Source organism: Ovis aries, chromosome X (assembly GCF_016772045.2).
Source record: "Ovis aries strain OAR_USU_Benz2616 breed Rambouillet chromosome X, ARS-UI_Ramb_v3.0, whole genome shotgun sequence".
Lineage (NCBI taxonomy): Eukaryota > Metazoa > Chordata > Mammalia > Artiodactyla > Bovidae > Ovis > Ovis aries.
In genome coordinates, this window is record NC_056080.1 from 82,169,306 (window position 1) to 82,192,833 (window position 23,528).

General features: G+C 37.3%; 1 protein-coding gene across 4 annotated transcripts in view; it reads left to right on the plus strand.

Annotated features, from left to right (window-relative positions):
• VAMP7 (vesicle associated membrane protein 7) overlaps positions 1 to 23,528 on the plus strand; it is an 86,196-nt gene that overhangs the window by 22,118 nt on the left and 40,550 nt on the right. For 3 of the 4 annotated variants that reach the window (XM_012106120.5, XM_012106119.5, NM_001166204.1), the window contains 2 exons: positions 2,513 to 2,650; positions 15,331 to 15,421. In XM_012106120.5, the coding sequence (XP_011961510.1) occupies positions 2,513 to 2,650; positions 15,331 to 15,421 (229 nt within the window). Of the gene's footprint in view, positions 1 to 2,512; positions 2,651 to 15,330; positions 15,422 to 17,245; positions 23,365 to 23,528 lie in introns of those variants that run through there. The other variant, XM_012106121.5, reaches the window with a different exon arrangement.

Sequence of the window (23,528 nt, forward strand, 5' to 3'; positions counted from 1 at the left end):
GAAGAGAGTGAAAAACCTGACTTAAAACTCAACATTCAAAAAAAGAAGATCATGGCATCTGTTCCATTATGTCATGGCAAATAGATGGGGAAACAATGGAAAGAGTGACAGAGTTTGTTTTCTTGGGCTCCAAAATTGCTGCAGACGGTGACTGCAGCCATAAAATTAAAAGGTGCTTGCTCCTTGGAAGAGAAAATATGACCAACCTAGACATTAAAAAGCAGAGACATTACTTTGCCCACAAAGGTCCATATAGTCAAAGCTATGGTTTTTCCAGTAGTCTTGTATGGATGTGAGAGTTGGACTGTGAAGAAAGCTGAGCACCGAAGAATTGATGGTTTTGAACTGTGGTGTTGGAAAAGACTCTTGACAGTCCCTTGGACTGCAAGGAGATCAAACCAGTTAATCCTAAAGGAAATCATCCCTGACTATTCTTTGGAAGGACTGATGATGAAGCTCCAATAGTTTGGCCACCTAATGCAAAGAGCCAACTCATTAGAAAAGACTCTGATGCTGGAAAGTACTGAAGGCAGGAGGAGAAGGGGATGACAGAGGACAAGATGGTTGTATGGCATTACTGAGTCAATGGACATGATTTTGAGCAAGCTCTGGTAGATGGTGAAGGACAGGGAAGCCTGGCATGCTGCAGTCCATGGAGTTGCAAATAGTTGGACACAACTGACTGACTCAACAACAACAGTAGGCAACCACTTATCAAACTTTTTCACCTTATCAATTTCCCTCAATTACCAAATGACCCGCAGAATGATCAACATTGAGTTCTTGGGTAACTTCTCATGTAGTTGTAAGAGGATCAGCTTTGATGATGCTCTCAGTTAGTTATTGTCAACTTCTGATGGCCAGCCACCGTGGTTCTTATTGTCAAGACTTGATTTCTTTGAAAAGTTTCTTGAACCACCGCTGCACCGTGCATTTGTTAGCAGTTCGTGGGCCAAACACATTGTTGATGTTGTGAGTTGTCTCTGCAGCTATGACCTATATTGAACTCAAATAAGAAAATCACTCAGATTTGCTTTTTGCCTAATATCATTTCCATAGTCTAAAATACATATAGTTAGCAAGTAATAATTAGCAAAAATCATAAAACAAGAAATGCACATTAAAATGATATGTAACATAACCACATGTATTTAAAAATGTATCTCAATATCAAATGGCAAAGTTCAACAATGCAAAATCAAAATTACTTTTGCACCAACCTAGTAATACCAGTTACATTGAAATTCAGTATTCAGGGCTTCCCTGGTGGCTCAGGTGATAAAGAATCTGCCTGCAATGCAGGAGACCTGGGTTTGATTCCTGAGTTGAGAAGATCCCCTGGAGAAGGGAACAGCTACCCACTCCAGTATTCTGGCCTGGAGAATTTCATGGACAGAGGAGCCTGGCAGGCTACAGTCCATGGGGTCGCAGAGTCAGACACAACTGAGTGACTTTCACAGTGTTCAAAGTAGTTTAAATATTGATTTAGTAATATATGCTTCTTTATGAATTCACTAATAACAAGATATAGTCATGGGTTTAATAAACATAGTTTTGATGTGGTGATAAGTATTAATGATATTTTGAGAGATGTCTGTAACTGATGATATATGCAAAAAAGACTTCTCTTGGTGACAGAGTCCCAGATACTGTTTAATGCTACTCTATTTTGTTACTACATTCACAGTTGAAATTTGAGTTAAAGTTTGGTGAAAATAATAATGAAATTTTTTTTTTAATCCAAATACATTGGCCCCTTGAATTTGGACCGTTGACCCAACTTTAAGAATTCTTGGCTTGGACTACTCATCTTAGGTGAATTGGAGATGTGTGGCAACCACAGTGATTATCACAATGACTTATATTCCCTGGTTTCACAGTATTTTCTAAAATTATTTAAAAAATCCAGTTATATCTGAAATGACTGATGTGAAAGTGCTGAGAGTAGGTGAGGAATAGCACTAAATTTGGGTTGGTCAGAGTTGAGTCTTACATTTCTTAAGCTATAATTGTACTTTTGTGTATAGGTTATACACATACACACAGTTTTTGACTGGAACTAGACAAGAGTACATTCCTTGATCTTTTCAAATATACCTCCACTACTGAAAAACGTTAATTAAAAGTTTATGTCAATAGTGTTATCTTTGTGTGTGAAAGACTGTACTATTACAATGGATTTCTCAAGCATCTTCTTGTGCTGGGCTTTCTAATAGATCCTGTGAAAGATATGGTTGGAGTAAAACCCAGTTCCTGCTCTTAAGATGCTAGCGTAGGTATTGTTATCTTAGTTGGCAGTAATCTAACATTTGGATTCGACTCAGCTCTTTCATTTACTAGTTTTGCTTTTGGCAAGTTAGTTTCTTTTTAGAGCCTTTGTTTCTTTATCTGTAAAATGAGGTCAGTTCCTCCTTGTAGAATCATTGCTCAGTAAATATTATCTGTTCTTTTGGTTGTTTTTAATCATCCATATAATTTTTGTTTAGTGTTAACTCTGTATTCATCTCCTCAGGATTTTGAGCGTTCACGAGCCTTTAATTTTCTGAATGAGATAAAGAAGAGGTTCCAGACTACATATGGTTCAAGAGCACAAACAGCACTCCCATATGCCATGAATAGTGAGTTCTCAAGTGTCTTGGCTGCACAGCTGGTAAGATCTTTCTCGGGATATAGTATTTGATTCATATCGTCTTTATTACTTTAAAGAACCATGGATATAGGGGACCCTGACCTGCAGTGTATTTTTCTGACTGTTATTATAAGCCAAGATAGTAAAACTTCCCAGATTAAAAAAAATATACAAATGGGCCGTTTTAGGATGAAAGTGATATTCTCTATAAATGGTGGTCAGAGTATCTCATGATTGGGAAGGAGATTAAAGATCATCTACTTCAACTACCCATTTAATGTGTCAATCCACTCAACATGCCAAATGGTGTCTTAACCTGTAGATTAACCTCTACCCTCCCACAAGGTAAATTTAATTTTTGGGTAGTTCAGTTAGTCATTTGAAAATCTGTTAATCTGTATGAATACTTAATTCTCAGTTCAGTGAATTTATACATATATATATACATATTATACATATACATACATTTATATTTACATATACATATTTATATACTTTTTACAGATACAAAACATCTCATGACTCTAAAGGGGTCCTCATGTTCCTATGCAGTCAGGTCCTTCCCTGAGGCAACCGCTGCTCTATTTTTGTCACCATAAATTAGTTTTCTCTTTTCTAGAATTTCTTATAAATGGAATCATACATTATATACTCTTTTTGTATCTTCCTTGTTTTGCTCAGTGTAAGGTTTTTGATATTGATCCATATTGTATAAATCAGTAGTTTCCTTTTTATCTGAGTAGTATTGTATGCATATAACACAATTTGTTTATCCATTCACCTGTTGCTGGATATTTGAGTTACTTCCAGTTTTCAGCTGTCACCAACAAAACTATTATGAATATCCATGTACAAGTCTTTGTATAGACATGTGTTTTTATTTTTCTTTGGTAAATACCTAGGGGTGGAATTGCTGGGTCATATGGTGAATGATGTTTAATTTTATAATGAATCATGAAACTTTTTTCCAAAGTGGTTGTACCATTTATAGTCCCACTAGCACTTCCAGTGTTTCTGCATACTTGCCAACACTTCTTATGGTCTGTCTTTTTAATGTAATTCATCCTTGTGGATGTGTAATGATATCTCATTGTGGTCTTATTTTGCATTAAAGAATGCTTACTTTTTATCCATCAAACCGTATGAGTGCAAAGACATAAGTTTTATCTATGATAGTGTTGTGAATGAGAAAAAAGGACTCACTGTCATTGAATAATTTCCCCTTTATTTCTCCTGTAAGTGTTGTTTTTAATACCTTTTTGAGGATTATACTTCTAAATATGCATCCTGTTGGGATGAAGTTCATTTAAATAGTTATGAGTCTTTATTATTCAGTTGGTTTGTTTCATACTTCCACTAGGGAATACTTATATACATACATCTAAGTAAAACACAGTCAGCAAAATATATACCAATGCCCATTTGAAAATAAATAGGTTCAGGTTGATGGCCAAGATGGTGAAGTAGGAAACCCTGAGCTCACCTCCTTCCATGGACACACCAAAATTACAACTGTTTACAGAGCAGCTATTGAGAAAGATCAGAAGACTAGCAGAAAGAATATTATACTATTGAAGATATAGAGAAGGAACCATAAGAAGACAGAGGGGCAGACACAGTATAATCAAGATCCATACCTTGGAGTGGGTGGCCCACAAGTGGAATGATAATTACAATTGCAGAGATTCTTGGGGAAAGAAACAGATATCCAGGTTCAGCAAGCACAGAGAGTTCCCACAGGATCCACCCAAAGAGGACCACACTAAGACATTGTAATTAAAATGGCAAAAATTAAAGATAAAGAGAGAATATTAAAAGCAGCTAGGGAAAAGCAAAATGTTGCACACAAGGAAATTCCCATTTTAAGTGGTAAAAGGGAAAAACCGACAACCAAGAATCCTAAACAAGGCTTTCACTCAGATTTGATAGAGAAATAGAAAGTTTTACAGATAAACAAAAGCTAAAAGAGTTCATCACCACCAGGTTTGCTTTAAAGGAAATGTTTAAGGGGCTTCTCCAAGCCAAAAAAAAGGTTATAAGAAGAAATATGAAAATTATGAAAGGAGAAATCTCATTGGTAAAGGCAAATACACAGTAAGGGTACTAAACCAATCACATATAAAGCTATGAGGAGGATTACAAAAGGAATAAAATCACCCATAACCACAATAAGGGATTTCAAAACAGAGGTATAAAATATGTCAAAACAGTAACTGTCGGAGGGGGCATAAAAATGTAGGGTTATTAAAATGCATTTCTACTTAAGAGATGAGCAACTTAAAATAATCATGTAGATATATACTGATTATTACATACAAACCTTATGATAATCGTAAACCAGAAAACCTATACTAGATGCACACAAAGGGAAAGGAATCCAAATATAACACAAAAGATACTAATCAAATCATAAGGGATGAAAGCAAAAGAACAGAAGAGAAGTACAAAAACAACTGAAAATTAACAAAATGGCAGTAAGTACATACCTATCAATAATTAAATGGAAATGGACTAAATGCTCCAGTCAAAAGACACAGAGTGGCTGAATGGATAACAAAACAAAACCCATATATACATACTGCCTACAGGGGACTCAGTGTGGCTCTAAAGACAAAAATAGAAAGTGAAGGGATGGGAAAGGTTATTCCATGCAAATAGAAATGAGAGGGAAGCTGGGATAGCAATACTTATATCAGAGAAAATAGACTTTAAAACAAAAACTGTAAGAGACAAAGACATTACTTAATGATAAAGGAATTAATCCGAGAAGATACAACAATTTTAAATGTATATGCACCCAGCATAGGAGCACCTAAATATATAAGACAAATATTAATAGACATGAAGCAAGAAATTGATAGTAACACAATAATAGTAGGAGAGTTTAACACCACACTTAACCTCAATGGACAGATCATCCAGACAGAAAATCAGGGAGGAAACACTGGTCTTAAACAACACATTACACCTAATTGGGCTTAATTGACATATATAGAACATTCTGTCCAAAAACAGCAGAATACACATTCTTTCCAAGTGGACACAGCACATTCTCCAGGACAGATCACATGCTGGGCATAAAACAAGCCTCAGTAAATTTAAGAAAAATTGAATTCATGTCAAGCGTTTTTTCTAACCAGAATGTTATGAGGCTAGAAATCAACTATAAGAAAAAAAAAATCCAAAAAACACAAACACTTGAAGGCTAAACAATATGCTACTAAACAATGGATTACTGAAGAAACCAAAGAGGAAATAAAAAAAATACTTGGAGAAAAAGAATACTTGAAGACAATTAAAAATGAAAACACAGTGATTCAAACTCTATGGGATCCAGCAAGAGCAGTTCTAAGAGGAATGTTTATAGTAATAGAATTTTACCTCAGGAAACAAGAAAAATATCAAACAAACATTACACCCAAAGGACCCAGGAAAAGAAAAAACAAAACCCAAAATTAGTAGAAAGAAAGAAATCCTAAAAATGAGAGCAAAAATAAGTGAATCAGAGATAAGGAAATAATAGAAAAGATCAATGAAACTAAGAGCTAGTTCTTTGATAAGATAAACAAAGCTAATCACTTTTATCCAGACTGATCAAGAAAAAAAATCGGGCTCAGATCAATAAAATAAGAAAAAAGGAAAAATTAAACAGATAACACAGAAATGCGAAGTTCATAATAGACTACTATGAACAACTATATGCCAGTAAAATGGACAAACTAAGAGAAACAGGGAAATTCCTAGAAATGCACAGTCTCCCAAGACTGAACCAAGAAGAAATAGAAAACATGAACAGAACAATTACCACTAATGATATGGAAAATTGAAGTTTTAAAACTTCCAACAAACAAAAGTCTAGGACCAGAAGGCTTCACAGATCAAGTCTACCAAACATTTAGAAAACTCTTTCAAAAATTGCAGCAAAAGGAACACATCTAAACTCATTCTGTAGGTCAACATCAGCCTGACACAAAAAGCAAAGATATCACAAATGAAGAAAATTACAGACCATTATAGCTAATGAACATAGATTTAGAAATCACAATTTAACAAACTGAATTCAACAATACATTGAAAGGATTATACACATGATCAAGTGGGATTTATTTCAAAGATGCAAGGATGGTTCAGTATCTTGAAATCAATGTGATACACCATGATAACAAATTGAAGAATAAAAATCATATGATTATCTCAATAGGTACAGAACAAGCTTTTAACAGTATTCAACATCCATTTATGATAAAACCTCTCAACAAAATGGGAACATACCCCATCATAATAAAGGGTATGTATGACAGGCCTACAGCTAACATCATACTAAGTGGTGAAAAACTGAAAGCATTCCCTCTAAAATTCGGAATAAGACAAGGATGCCACTCTTGCTACTTTTATTCAACATAGTGTTAGAACCCCTAGCTACAGTAATCAGATACGAAAAAGAAATGCAAGGAATCCAAATTCAAAAAGAAGCAAAATTGTCTCTCTTTGTAGATAACCATCTTACTATCTATAGAAAATCCTAACGATACTTCCAAAAAAGCAATTGTTAGAAATAATACAGTACAATTGCAGGATACAAAATTATACAGAAACCTATCACATTTCTATATACTAACAACAGACTATCAGGAAAACAAATTACGAAAACAATCCCACTTAACCATCAGATCAAAAAGAATAAAAAAGAATGCATTTAACTAAAGAGGTAAAAGACCTGTACTCTGAAAACTAAGAACCTAATGAAAGATACTGAAGATATTGAAGAAGTTGGAAAGATACACTGTGCTCATGGACTTGAAGAATTTATATTGTTAAAAATGATTATACTAAAAATAAAGACTATGCTATGCATTCTATGGAGGCAATGCCATCCCTATCAAAATACCAACAATGATTTTTTTTTATGGGACTAGAACAAATAATTCTAAAATTTGTGTGGAGACATAAAAGATGGCAGAATGGCCAGAACTATCTTGACAAAGAAGAGCAAAACCTGATGTATTACGCTACCTCATTTCAAGCTATACTACAAAGCTGCAATAGTCAAAACAATATAGTATTGTCAAAAAAAAAAACAGACACATAGATCTGTGGACTGGAATGCATGCATGCTTAGCCTTGTCCAGCTCTTTGTGACCCCATGGGCTGTACCAATCTCCTTTGTCCATGGGATTTTCCAGGCAGGAATGCTGGAATGGGTTGCTGTTTCCTCGTCTGGGGGATCTTCTCAACCCAGGGATCGAACCTGTGTCTCTTGTATCTCCTGCATTGGCAGGTGGATTCTTTACCACTGAGCCACCTGGGAAGCCCATGGAACAGAATAGAGAGCCCAGAAATAAACCCATGCTTATATGGTTAATTAATCTATGACAAAGGAGGCAAGAATATACAGTGGGGGGAAAAGCTGTCTTTTTCCCTTTCCACTAAATGGTGTTGGGAAATCTGGACAGCTACATGCAAAAGAATCAAACTGGATTACTTTCTTAAACCGTGGACACAAGTATAAGACCTGAAACCATAAAACTTCTAGAAGAAAACATAGTATGCTCTTTAACATTGGTATTGATAGTTTTTTTGGATATGTCTCTGGCAAGGGAAACAAAAATAAACAAATGGGAGTACATCAAACTGAAAAGCTATTGCTCAGTGAAGGAAATTACCAATAAAATGAAAAGGCTGCCTACTGAAAGGGAGAAGATATTTGCAAACAATATATCTGATAAGGGGATAATACCTACAGTGAGCAAAGAACTGATAAAACTTGGACATCTAAAAAACAAGCCACAATGGAGTATTACTCAGCCATTAAAAATAATACATTTGAATCAGTTATAATGAGGTGAATGAAACTGGAGCCTATTATAGAGAGTGAAGTAAGCCAGAAAGAAAAACACCAATACAGTATACTAACATATATGGAATTTAGAAAGATAGTAATGATAACCCTGTATATGAGACAGCAAAAGAGACACAGATGTATAGAACAGTCTTTTGGACTGTGCGAGAGGGCAAGGGTGGGATGATTTGGAGAATGGCATTGAAACATATATAATATCATATGTGAAACGAATCGCCAGACCAGGCTCAATGCATGATACAAGATGCTCAGGGCTGGTGCACTGGGATGACACAGAGGGATGGTACGGAGAGGGAGGTGGGAGGGGGGGTTCAAGGTGGGGAACACGTGTACACCCGTGGTGGATTCATGTTGATGTATGGCAAAACCAATACAATATTGTAAAGTAATAAGCCTCCAGCTAAAATAAATAAATTTATATTAAAAAACCAACTATAAAGTGGACACAAGAACTGAATAGCTGTCTTTCCAAAGAAGACAGACAGATGGCCAACAGGCACTTAAAAAAAGATACACAATATCACTATTTGTCCAGGAAATGCAAGTCAAAACCACAGTGAGAGATATTACCTCACACTTGTCAGAATGGCTGTTGTCCAAAAGGCAAGAAATTAACAAGTGTTGGTGAGGATGTAGAGAAAAAGGAACCCTCCTGCACTGTTGATGGGAGTGTAAATTGGTGCGGCCACTATGGAAAACAATATGGAGATTCCTCCAAAAATTAAAAATAGAACTATCGTATTATCAGCAATTCTACTCCTGGGTATTTATCTGAAGAAAACAGAAACACTAATTAGAAAAGGCACATGCACCCCTATGTTCATTGAAGCATTATTTACAACAGCCAAGATATAGAAACAACCTAAATGTGCATCAATAGATAAGTGGATAAAGAAGATGTGATATGTATATATATACACGCACACACACATGAGTATTACTCAACCATAAAAATGAAGGAAATCTTGTCACTTGCAGCAACATTGATGGATCTAGAGGATGTCTTGCTAAGTGAAAAAAAAAGAGAAAGACAGATATTGTATGATTTCACTTATATGTAGAATCAAAAAAAAGAAACATAATAAAGCACTAACAGAGATACAGATACAGAGAAGAAATATATGATTGCCAGAGGGAAAATGTTGGGGGTAGGACAGAAATAGGTGAAGGAGATCGAGTTACAAAATTTAAGTTGCAGTGTAAAAGAGTTGCAGGTATGAAGTATGCCATACTGTGAATATATAGTTGTAACTATATAATGTCTTTGGATTTTAACATATGATAACTAAGCTTATTGCTTGTGATCATTTTGAAATGTATAGATATACTGAGTTCCAAAGAATAGCAAGGAAAGGTAAGAAAGGCTTCTTAAGTGAACAATGCAAAGAACTAGAAGAAAACAATAGAACAGGAAAGACTAGAGATCTCTTTGAGAAAATTATAGCCACCAAGGGAACATTTCATGCAAAGATGGGCACAATAAAGGACAAATGATATGGATCTAACAGAAGCAGAGGATATTAAGAAGAGGTGGCAAGAATACACAGAAGAACTGTACAAAAAAGGTCTTAATGACCTGGATAACCATGATGTTGTGATCACTGACCTAGAGGCAGACATCCTGTAATGTGAAGTCAAGTGGGCCTTAGGAAGCATCACTATGAACAAAGCTAGTGGAGGTGGTGGACTTCCAGCTGAGCTATTTCAAATTCTAAAAGATGATACTGTTAAAGTGCTGCACTCAGTATACCAGCACATTTGGAAAATTCAGCAGTGGCCATAGGACTGGAAAAGGTCAGTTTTCATTCCAATCCAAAGAAGGGCAATGCCAAAGAATGTTCAAACTGTCGCACAGTTGCACTCATTTCACATGCTAGCTAGGTAATGCTCAAAACCCTTCAAACTAGGCTTCAACAATACATGAAGCAAGAGCTTCCATATGTACAAGCTGAATTTAGAAAATACAGAGGAACCAGAAATCAAATTGCCAACATCTGTTGTATCATAGAAAAAGCAAGAGAATTTCAGAAAAAATTCTGCATCATTGACTGTGCTAAAGCACTAAGCGTGGGCGGCTGCGAGAGCTGGCTCGCTAAGTGCGGGCGGCTGCGGGAGCCAGCTCACTAAGCGCTGGAATGCAAAAGTAGGAAGTCAAGAAACACCTGGAGTAACAGGAAAATTTGGCCTTGGAATGCGGAATGAAGCAGGGCAAAGACTAATAGAGTTTTGCCAAGAAAATGGCACTGGTCATAGCAAACACCCTCTTCCAACAACACAAGAGAAGACTCTACACATGGACATCACCAGATGGTCAACACTGAAATCAGATTGATTATATTCTGTGCAGCCAAAGATGGAGAAGCTCTATACAGTCAACAAAAACAAGACCAGGAGCTGACTGTGGCTCAGATCATGAACTCCTTATTACCAAATTCAGACTTAAATTGAAGAAAGTAGGGAAAACCACTAGACCATTCAGGTATGACCTAAATCAAATCCCTTATGATTATACAGTGAAAGTGAGAAATAGATTTAAGGGCCTAGATCTGATAGAGTGCCTGATGAACTATGGAATGAAGTTTGTGACATTGTGCAGGAGACAGGGATCAAGACCATCCCCATGGAAAACAAATGCCAAAAAGCAAAATGGCTCTCTGGGGAGGCCTTACAAATAGCTGTGAAGAGAAGAGAGGCGAAAAGCAAAGGAGAAAAGGAAAGATATAGGCATCTAAATGCAGAGTTCCAAAGAATAGCAAGAAGAGATAAGAAAGCCTTCTTCAGTGATCAATGCAAAGAAATAGAGGAAAACAGTAGACTGGGAAAGACTAGAGATCTCTTCAAGAAAATTAGAGATACCAAGGGAATATTTCATGCAAAGATGGGCTCGGTAAAGGACAGAAATGGTATGGACCTAGCAGAAGCAGAAGATATTAAGAAGAGGTGGCAAGAATACACGGGAGAACTGTACAAAAAAGATCTTCACGACCCAGATAGTCATGATGATGTGATCACTCATCTAGAGCCAGACATCTTGGAATGTGAAGTCAAGTGGGCCTTAGAAAGCATCACTACGAACAAAGCTAGTGGAGGTGATGAAATTCCAGTTGAGCTGTTTCAAATCCTGAAAGATGATGCTGTGAAAGTGCTGCACTCAATATGCCAGCAAATTTGGAAAACTCAGCAGTGGCCACAGGACTGGAAAAGGTCAGTTTTCATTCCAATTCCAAAGAAAGGCAATGCCAAAGAATGTTCAAACTACCACACAATTGCACTCATCTCACACGCTAGTAAAGTAATGCTCAAAATTCTCCAAGCCAGGCTTCAGCAATACGTGAACCGTGAACTCCCTGACATTCAAGTTGGTTTTAGAAAAGGCAGAGGAACCAGAGATCAAATTGCCAACATCGGCTGGATCGTGGAAAAAGTAAGAGAGTTCCAGAAAAACATCTATTTCTGCCTCATTGACTATGCCAAAGCCTTTGACTGTGTGGATATCAATAAACTGTGGAAAATTCTGAAAGAGATGGGAATACCAGACCACCTGACCTGCCTCTTGAGAAACCTATATGCAGGTCAGAAGCAACAGTTAGAACTGGACATGGAACAACAGACTGGTTCCAAATAGGAAAAGGAGTACGTCAAGGCTGTATATTGTCACCCTGCTTATTTAACTTATATGCAGAGTACATCATGAGAAACGCTGGACTGGAAGAAACACAAGCTGGAATCAAGATTGCCGGGAGAAATATCAATAACCTCAGATATGCAGATGACACCACCCTTATGGCAGAAAGTGAAGAGGAGCTAAAAAGCCTCTTGATGAAAGTGAAAGAGGAGAGCGAAAAAGTTGGCCTAAAGCTCAACATTCAGAAAACGAAGCTCATGGTATCTGGTCCCATCACTTCATGGGAAATAGATGGGGAAACAGTGGAAACAGTGTCAGACTTTATTTTGGGGGGCTCCAGTATCACTGCAGATGGTGACCGCAGCCATGAAATTAAAAGATGCTTATTCCTTGAAAGAAAAGTTATGACCAGCCTAGATAGCATATTCAAAAGCAGAGACATTACTTTGCCGACTAAGGTCCGTCTAGTCAAGGCTATGGTTTTTCCTTTGGTCATGTTGTACTTTGAAGAAGGCTGAGCGCCAAAGAATTGATGCTTTTGAAGTGTGGTGTTGGAGAGACTCTTGAGAGTCCCTTGGACTGCAAGGAGATCCAACCAGTCCATTCTGAAGGAGATCAACCCTGGCATTTCTTTGGAAGGAATGATGCTAGAGCTGAAACTCCAGTACTTTGGCCACCTCATGCGAAGAGTTGACTCATTGGAAAAGACTGATGCTGGGAGGGATTGGAGGCAGGAGGAGAAGGGGACGACAGAGGATGAGATGGCTGGATGGCATCATGGACTCGATGGACGTGAGTCTGAGTGAACTCCGGGAGATGGTGATGAACAGGGAGGCCTGGTGTGCTGTGATTCATGGGGTCACAAAGAGTCGGACATGACTGAGCGACTGAATTGAACTGACTGTGCTAAAAGTCTTTGTCTATGTGGATCACAAGAAACTGGAAAATTCTTAAAGAGATGGGAATACCAAACCACCTTACCTGTCTCCTAAGAAACCTATAATGCAGGTCAAGAAGCAACAGGTAGAACCAGACATGGAGCAATGAACTGGTTCCAAACTGGGAAAAGAGTATGTCAAGGCTGTATTTTGTCACTCTGCTTATTTTACATACATGAAGTCTACATCATGTGAAATGCCGGGCTAGATGAATCACAAGATGTAATCGAGATTGCGGGGAGAAATATCAAAAAACTCGGATATTGCAGATGATACCACCCTAATGGCAGAAAGCGAAGAACTAAAGAGCCTCTTGATGAAAGTGAAAGAGGAGAGTGAAAAAGCTGGCTTAAAACTCAGCATTCAAAAAACAAAGATCATGACATTTAGCCCCATCATTTCATGCAAAATAGATGGGGAGAAGTGGAATGAGTAACACGTTTTATTTTCATGGGCTCCAAAATCACTACAGACAGTGACTCCAGCCATGAAATTTAAAGATGCTCCATGAAAGAAAAGCTTTGACAAACCTAAACAGTGTATTAAAAAGCAGAGATACCACTTTTCCAACACAATCCATCTAGTCAAAGGTGTGGTTTTTCTAGTAGTCATGTACAGATGTTAGAGTTGGACCAGAAAGAAGATTGGGGCTTCCCTGGTGGCTCAGACAGTAAACAATCTGCCTGCAATGTGAGAGATCTGGGTTCGATCCCTGGGTTGGGAAGAGCCCCTGGAGGAAGGCATGGCAACCCATTCCAGTATTCTTGGCTGGAGAGTCACTATGGACAGAGGTTTCTGGCAGGCTGTAGTCCATGGGGTCTCAAAGAGTCAGACATGACTGAGCTACTAAGTACAGTATAAAGACAGTTGAGTGCCGAAGATCTGATGCTTTCGAACTGTGGTGCTGAGAAGAGTCCCTTGGACAGCAAGGAAATCAAACCAGTCAGTCCTAAAGGATATCAACCCTGAATGTTCATTGGAAGGACTGATGGCTGAAGCTGAAGCTGAAGCTCTAGTATTTTGGATACCTGATGCAAGCAGCCAACTCACTGGAAGACCCTGATGCTGGGTTAGACTGAAGGCAAAAGGAGAAGGGGCGACAGAGGATGAGATGGTTGGATAGCAACACCTACTCAATGGACATGAGTTTGAAGAAACTCTTGGAGATAGTGAAGGACAGGGGAACCTGGCGTGCTGCAGTCTATGGGATCTCAAAGAGTCATACATGACTTAGTGACTGAACAGCAATGTATTGTGCAACAGAAACTAACAAACTCTCATAACAAACTCATAATGTCAAAACAGACTCATAGAAAAAGAGATCAGAGAGCTGGGGTTGTGGGGAGGGATGATTGGATGAAAGTGGTCACAAAGTACAAACTTACAGTTATAAGATAAATACTAGGGATATAGTGGACAACATGATAAATACAATTAACAGTGCTTTATGTTATATATGAACATCATTGAGAGTAAATCCTAAGAGTTCACATCATAAGGGGAAAAAAGGTATTTGGTTCCGCTGGCAGCAAAACTTTCAATTTAGCCAGTTTGTCTGTAGCTCCAGATATGTGTGTGAACCTCTAAACAGATCTGTGACAGGATCTTGTCTATAAATGGAAATAATAATAATGGTATCATCATAGAGTTTTTGCGTGGTTTAAATAATATCCCATATTTGAAGCACTTAGCACAGTGAAGTGACTGGAATTTTGTGTATTACGAAGTCCACAGTTATTTGCTATAGATAATAACTTCAAAATATATACTCTCATTTATACTCTTACATTTTTAGATCCTATAATAAGCCAGTGAAAATAGCATGCATACTCTGATCCCAACAGATACAAAAATAGATGCCCAGAAGCTGGGCCAGTCCTTACCTCATCACACCCAAGAAATAGGAAAAGATTAAGAGTACCTTTTCCCTAACCTGTTACCTCTGCCTCAGCTACAGTCTTCTCCTTTCTTCCTTGTCTGAACATAGATTATATAACACCCTACTTCTGCCCAGGAATCTCAGATGTGTATTTGATATCCTTAGCTTTATTTCATTTGAAATAAGGTGATCTTTTTATACTATAACACTTATATTTCATATGGTAGCAAATTTTATGCTTTTGTATATTTTTTCCCTAGGTCTGGTAACAATTTTTGAATGAAGTGACATCTCTTTTGTGCTTGTGTTGTAGCTTTTATGTGTCATTCCTCTTCTGTTTGTTTTCGTATTGTGAATAATGTCTGGGTATCATAAGTTAAATCATATTTTTTTTTATAGAAGCATCACTCTGAGAATAAGGGCCTAGATAAAGTGATGGAGACTCAAGCCCAAGTGGATGAACTTAAAGGAATCATGGTCAGAAATATAGGTATGTTTCATGACATACTCTGCATGTATGTGGGCAAAAATGATATTAGATTACTTGATTGGGGTCAGATCATTCTAGAGAAACTGAAATAGCACTTCTTTATTCTTAATATTGGAAGCTAATTGTTAGCTGAGTTGTGGATATTTCTTACCTCTAATACTGCCTGCTGTATGAATGGTTTCTTTTAGCATTTATGACTTTCTTCATTCTAAATTGGTTAGTTTAGGGACTTCCCTGGAGGTCCAGTGGTTAAGACTTCTTCCAATGCAGTGGATGAGGGTTCAATCCCTGTTTGGAGAGCTGAGATCCCACGTGGCTTGAGACCAAAAAACCAAAGCATAAACCAGAATCAGTGTTGTAACAAATTCTGTAAAGATGTTTTTAAAAAATAAATACATTAGTTTACTTAGCAAAACTTATGTCTAAGACCCTTAAATAGTTCAGCAGTTTAGAATAATTCAGTTTGGGCTAGAAATACCCAGATAGTTATTATCAGTATAGATACTTAGAGTATAACTCTTTGACCTCCTTATAAAGTTTGTAGCTCTTGACTGAAAGAAATAATTGGATCAAAAAGCTGTTGTATTCTTCAAGAAAATGAACTGTGACATAAATTCCATTGGCCTGTGTTTTGTCAAGAACCTATATAGCACATTAAAATAATCCAAGAAAATACATCAAGTTTATTTTTTTGATTGATTATAATGATGGTATTTAGATTTAGGATGATGTTAATTTTTTACTAGCTCCAGTTTTCACATTGTAGTTCTTGGGCTAGCAGCATCAGCATCCTCTGGGTTCATTTCAGTTCAGTCGCTCAGTCATGTCTGACTCTTTGTGAACCCATGGACTGCAGCACGCCAGGTTTCCCTGTCCGTTACCAACTCCCAGAGCTTACTCAAACTCATGTCCATCGAGTTGGTGATGCCATCCAACCATCTTATCCTCTGTCATCCCCTTCTGCTCACTCTTTCAATCTTTCCCAGCATCAGGGTCTTTTCCGTTGATTCAGTTCTTTGCATCATGTGGCCAAAGTATTGGAGTTTCAGCTTCAGCATCAGTCCTTCCAATGAATATTCAGGACTGATTTCCATTAGGATGGACTGGTTGGATCTCCTTGCAGTCCCAGGGACTCTCAAGAGTCTTCTCCAACACCACAGTTCAAAAGCATCAATTCTTCAGTGCTCTGCCTTCTTTATGGTCCAACTCTCACATCCATACATGACTACTGGAAAAACCATGATTTTGACTAGATGGACCTTTGTTGGCTTCATGTACCAGGTTTTTCAGCTGGAAATTGGCTTTAAGAAGCATTTCACCTGACTTCTCCAGGACCAAGCTGTTTCCTTAGAATTGATTGTGATTAACTTGCAAGCAGTTTGAATTGAGCTGTTTGAATAGTAAAATGTTTGAGCTGTTTAAAATCATTTTTTAAACTCTAGGGAAAAACCTCTAAGAATTGAGATCCCAGTTATCTAAATATTTTGAGGGTGCTCCCCCCAACAGGGTTCCAGCTGATGTGTCTTCTAACTATATGGACTGACTTGCCCAAAGGCAATTTAGAATACCAGTGGCCAATGGGGAACTTTTGAAATTCTCAAACTTAATTTCCTTAAAGCCAGATTTAATTACAATAGCTCAAAAATTTCCAGACGTGAGTGGAATGCTTATATCATTTGGTATTTTGGGGCTTCCCAAGATTACCAGAAGTCTCCCTAAAATTGCCTCTCTAGAATAAAATTTTTAAATGAACTGAGGCGAACAGTGAAAGATAAAATGGCTCCCAAAGCTTCAGGCTCTTCCTTGGCTTTTTTTTTGTTTCAGGCTCTGCCTCCAGTGCCATCTCGTCTCTCTCCCTCTGCTCTTCGTGGCTGGACTCTACAACTGGCCACCATCTTCCCACTTCCTTTCTGTTAGGGGAAACACACTGACTGAAACGCCCACCCAGGCACCATAGTAACTGTTTGCATGAGTTGTTTTACAACAGGAGGTCCTGGTAAGGAACACGGAACTAATAAGCCACCACCAGCTGGAAGAGTTTGGGAAAGGTGACAGCATATGTCAAACCACCTCCTAGAATCCTTCTCGCTGGCATCCATCTTGGCTGAGCAATGTATGCACCACCGGGAAGGACTCTGAGTCAGAATGACTGGCCAAAGACAACCTAGAAATTAATCCCATCCTCTGGGAACCTGTTAGAAATGCAGATTTTCAGGCCACACCCCAAGCCAACTGAATCAGAAACTCTTAGAGTGGGAAATCCGTGTTTTCACAAGCCCTCCAAAGGATTCTAATGCATTTTCAAGTTATAGAACCACTCTTAAATATATTGTAAGAGGAATGTCTTACATATAATAAATTCTTTTGAACAAAAATTAGTACATAAATGCTTTATAAAATGTTTACCTTCAATGTCATTTTATAAATGTCCACTTATAATGTTGAATTTACTATTTAAATTACTTTTACACTTACTATTAGAACACTTAAAAGTAATGAAAAGATGTTTTAAAAAATTTACTGTCTCACCATCCTAAAGTTTATTTCCATTTACTTTAAATTTTTATTCATATGTTTACATAGTTGAAAGTCATATTTTATGTTCAGTTTTATGGAGGCAGTGTAATATAGTAATCGAGATTTGGAGTCATATAAACCTGAGTTTGAATCCTTATTTCACCCCCTAACCTCTCTGACCTTTATCTGCAAAAAAAAGGAGACAATAAAACCTAAGTTTACCAGGATAAAAAAGGTAATATATATATAAAATACTTTGTACAGTGCTTGACACATAGTAAGAGCTGAATTATTATTAGTTTAGTCTGTTTTATGCTTGTGCAGTATTTCTTTGAGTTATATCACAGTTTGCCAGTTACGTACTTCTGTTGGACACTTTGGTTATTTAGAGAAGTATTACTCAGAATTTAAGGAGCTTGCTCCAGAATATAAGTCAATGCTGTGCTTCCTTCATGGAGAACATCTTGCTATGAAATCATCAATTCAAGTGAACAGTGTATTTGGAAACTTAGTTGGTCAGTAGCAGACACTCTTATGTAGCACTGATTTAGAAGTTTCTGTTATAGTAAGTACTGTTATAAATATTTTTATGCCTATTATTTTTTCTTGGGCTTCTCAGGTGGCACAGGGGTAAAGAATCTGCCTGTAAATGCAGTAGGTTCAGGAGACAGGGGTTCAATCCCTGGGTTGGGAAGATCCCCTGGAGGAGGAATGGGAACCCACTTCAGTATTCTTGCCTGGCAAATCCCATAGACAGAGGAGCCTGATAGGCTACAGTCCATGAGGTTGCAAAGAGTCTGACACAACAACTGAGCATCATGCTTATTTTTCCTGTTTTGTTGAGATTAATTCCCAGAATTGGGATTAATAATCAAAAGGCAGAAACATTTTTACATTTCTTAATATGTATGTCTCTTGGTTATTTGAAGGGATTTTCTTTCTTTGATGTTAATTTTGATTGTATGTCTAGATGCAGACTAGAGAACCTAGTGAAAAACTACTAATATTTTTCTCTCTTTTTGGTCACCAAATATATTTATTTTGCTTGAAAGTGGAAGCAGCCACCTGCTGAAATATTATTTATTGCAGATGTGTAATGTTTCCAGAAAATGAACCTTTTTAATCAACTCCTTTTAAATGGCTTATTTTTAGAATTATAGAAATAACAAATTTAAAATGTAGGAAAAACATATCTAATCTTCTCCTTTTGCTTTTTAGCAGCTTTATTGAAATGCAATTCACATACCATACAATTCATCCTTTTAAACTGTACAATCCAACTGTTTTTACTATATCCACAGAGCTGTGTGACAATCATCACAATCAGTTTTAGAACATTTTCATTATCCCCAAAAGAAATCCTGTACCCATTTACAGTCACTCCTCTTTTCTCTTCAACCTCCAGACCTAAGCAGCAATTAATCTCCTTTCTGTGTACATGTATTTGCCTGTTCTTGACATTTCATATAAATGGAGTTATATAAAACATGGCTTTAGTGATTTTGAAGTATATAATACAATATTATTGACGATGATTAGTATACTGTACACTAGATGTCCAGAACTTATTAATTTTCTAGTTGTAAATTTATACCCTTTCACAGCATCATTCCAATTCCTTTCCCCTCCTGTCTTGGTACTAACCATTCTGGTTCAGCAAGGTTTACATTTTTAGATTCCACATATGATTAACATCATACAATATTTGTCTTTCTTTGACTAACTTAACTCACTAAGCATGGTGCCCTCAAGATTCATCCCTGTTGCAAATGACAGGACTTCCATCTTTCTCATGACACAGTAATATTCCACTGTATATATGCACCATGCCTTCTTTATCTATTCATCCATTGATGGGCACTTAGTTCATTTACATATCTAGACTGTTGTGAATAATGCTGCACTAAACATGGGAGTACAGGTATCCTTTCAATATCCTGCTTTCATTTCCTTTAGATAGATACCCAGAAATGCAGTTGCTAGATATATGTGTTAGTTACAGTTTTAATTTTTTAAGGAAACTCCATGCTGTTTTTCTTAGTGATTGAACCAGTTTACATTCCCGCCAGCAGTGCATAAGTCTTCCCTTTAATCCATATGCTCATCAATACTTATGTCTTATCTTGATGTTAGCTATTCTAATTGGTATAACGTTGATATCTCATTGTGGCTTTTATTTGCATGTTCCTGTTTATTTGTGATGTTGAGCATTTTTAATGTACCTGCTGTCCATTTGTATATCTTCTTTGGAAAAATTCTTTTCAGTTCCTCTGCCTATTTTTAAATCAGATTTTTTTTTTGTTGAGTTGTATTAATTCCTTATACATTTTGGATGATAAACCCTTATCCAGTATATGGTTTGTAAATGTTTTCTCCCATTCTATAGGTTACCTTTTCATTTTGTTGATTGTTACTTTTCCTGTCCAGAAGCTTTTTAGTTTGATGTAGTCCAACTTACAGATTTTGCTTTCATTGCTTGTGCTTTTGATATCCTAAGTATCATTGCAAAGACCAGTGTCAAGAACTTTCTTCCTATATTTTCTTCTAGGTGTGTATTGGCTTCAGGTCTTACGTTTAAGTCTTTTATCCGTTTTATATTAATTTTTGAGTGATGTATATTGGGGTCCAGTTTCCAGTTTCTGCATATGGTTATCCATGGGGTTTTCTGAACACCATTTTTTGAAGAGGTTATCCTTTCCCTCATTGAGTATTCTTGATTCTCTTGTCAAATCTTAGTTTACCACATGCATGGGGGTTTATTTCTGGTCTTCCAGTTTTGTTCCTTTGGTCCACATATCTATTTTTGCCAGGAATATTGTTTAAATTACTATAGCTTTATTAGTATAGTTTGAAATCAGGAAGTGTAATGCCTCTGTCCTTGTTCTTTCTCAGGATTTCTTTGGCTATTTGGGATCTTTTTTAGTTTTGTACACATTTTAGGATTTTTTTTTTCTATTTCTGTCAAAAATGCCATTAGAATTTTGATGGAGATTGCATTGAATCTGTAGGTGACTTTGGCTAATATGAACATTTTAGCTATTAATTTTTCTGACCCATGGACATAGGATATATTTCCATTTGTTTGTATCTTCTTTAATTTCTTTCATCAAAGTCTTGGAGCACACGGATCTTTACTTCCTTGTTTTTCTTTTTTTTTTCAATATTTGTTTAAACTGGATATTTCTTTTTTTTTTTCAGTTTTATTTATTTACTTTACAATATTATATTGGTTTTGCCATACATTGACATGGATCCACCATGGGTGTACATGTGTTCCCCAACTTGAACCCCCTCCCACCTCCCACCCCATCTCATCCCTCTGGGTCATCCTAGTGCACCAGCCCCGAGCACCCTGTATCATGCATCGAACCTGGACCGGTGATTATTTTCACATATGGTAATTTACATGTTTCAATGCCATTCTCCCATAACATCCTGCCTTTGCCCTCTCCCAGAGTCCAAAAGACTGTTCTATACATCTGTGTCTCTTTTGCTGTCTTGCATACAGGGTTTTTGTTACCATATTTCTAAATTCCATATATATGTATTAGTATACTGTATTGGTGTTTTTCTTTCTGGCTTATTTCACTCTGTATAATAGGCTCCAGTTTCATGCACGTCATTAGAACTGATTCAAATGTATTCTTTTTAATGGCTGAGTAATACTCCATTGTGTATATGTACCACAGCTTTCTGATCCATTCGTCTGCTGATGGACATCTAGGTTGTTTCCATGTCCTGGCTACTATAAACAGTGCTGCGATAAACATTGGGGTACACGTGTCTCTTTCAATTCTGGTTTCCTCAGTGTGTAGGCCCAGCAGTGGGATTGCTGGGTCATATGACAGTTCTATTTCCAGTTTTTTTTTAAGGAATCTCCACACTGTTCTCCATAGTGGCTGTACTAGTTTGTATTCCCAACAACAGTGTAAGAGGGTTCCCTTCTCTCCACACCCTCTCCAGCATTTATTGCTTGTAGACTTTTGGATAGCAGCCATTCTGACTGGCATGAAATGGTATCTCATTGTGGTTTTGATTTGCATTTCTCTGATAATGAGTGATGTTGATCATCTTTTCATATGTTTGGTAACTGTCTGTATGTCTTCTTTGGAGAAATGTCATTTTAGTTCTTTAGCCCACTTTTTTATTGGTTCGTTTATTTTTCTGGAATTAAGCTACAGGAGTTGCTTATATATTTTTGAGATTAATTCTTTGTCAGTTGCTTCGTTTGCTATTATTTTCTCCCATTCTGAAGTCTGTCTTTTCAGCTTGCTTATAGTTTCCTTTGTTGTGCAAAAGCTTTTAATTTTAATTAGTCCCACTTGTTTATTTTTGCTTTTATTTCCAATATTCTGGGAGGTGGGTCACAGAGGATCCTGCTGTGATTTATATCTGAGAGTGTTTTGCCTACGTTTTCCTCTAGGAGTTTTATAGTTTCTGGTCTTACGTTTAGATCTTTAATACACTCTGACTTTATTTTTGTGTATGATGTTAGAAAGTGTTCTAGTTTCAGTCTTTTACAAGTTGTTGACCTGTTTCCCCAGCACCACTTGTTAAACAGATTGTCTTTTTTCCATTGTATATTCTTGCCTCCTTTGTCAAAGATAAGGTGTCCATAGGCGCATGGATTTATCTCTGGGCTTTCTGTTTTGTTCCAGTGATCTATATTTCTGTCTTTGTGCCAGTACCATACTGTCTTGATGACTGTGGCTTTGTAGTAGAGCCTAAAGTAAGGCAGGTTGATTCCTCCAGTTCCATTCTTCTTTCTGAAGATAGCTTTGGCTATTTGAGTTTTTTTGTATTTCCATACAAATTGTGAAATTATTTGTTCTCAGTTCAGTTCAGTCACTCAGTCATGTCCGATTCTTTCCGACCCTATGAATCGCAGCATGCCAGGCCTTCCTGTCCATCACCATCTCCCGGAGTTCTCTCAGACTCACGTCCACTGAGTCCGTGATGCCATCCAGCCATCTTATCCTCTGTCGTCCCCTTCTCCTCCTGCACTCAGTCCCTCCCAGCATCAGAGTCGTTTCCAATGAGTCAACTCTTCATATGAGGTGGCCAAAGTACTGGAGTTTCAGCTCTAGCATCACTCCTTCCAAAGAAATCCCAGGGTTGATCTCCTTCAGAATGGACTGGTTGGATCTCCTTGCAGTCCAAGGGACTCTCAAGAGTCTTCTCCAACACCACAGTTCAAAAGCATCAATTCTTTGGCTCTCAGCCTTCTTCACAGTCCAACTCTCACATCCATACATGACCACAGGAAAAACCATAGCCTACTAGACGGACTTAGTCGGCAAAATAATGTGTCTGCTTTTGAATATGCTATCTAGGCTGGTCATAACTTTTCTTCCAAGGAGTAAGCGTCTTTTAATTTCATGGCTGCAGTCTCCATCTGCAGTGATACTGGAGCCCAAAAAAAGAAAGTCTGACACTGTTTCTACTGTTTCCCCATATATTTGCCATGAAGTGATGGGACCGGATGCCATGATCTTCGTTTTCTGAATGTTGAGCTTTAAGCCAGCTTTTTCGCTCTCCTCTTTCGCTTTCATCAAGAGGCTTTTTAGCTCCTCTTCACTTTCTGCCATAA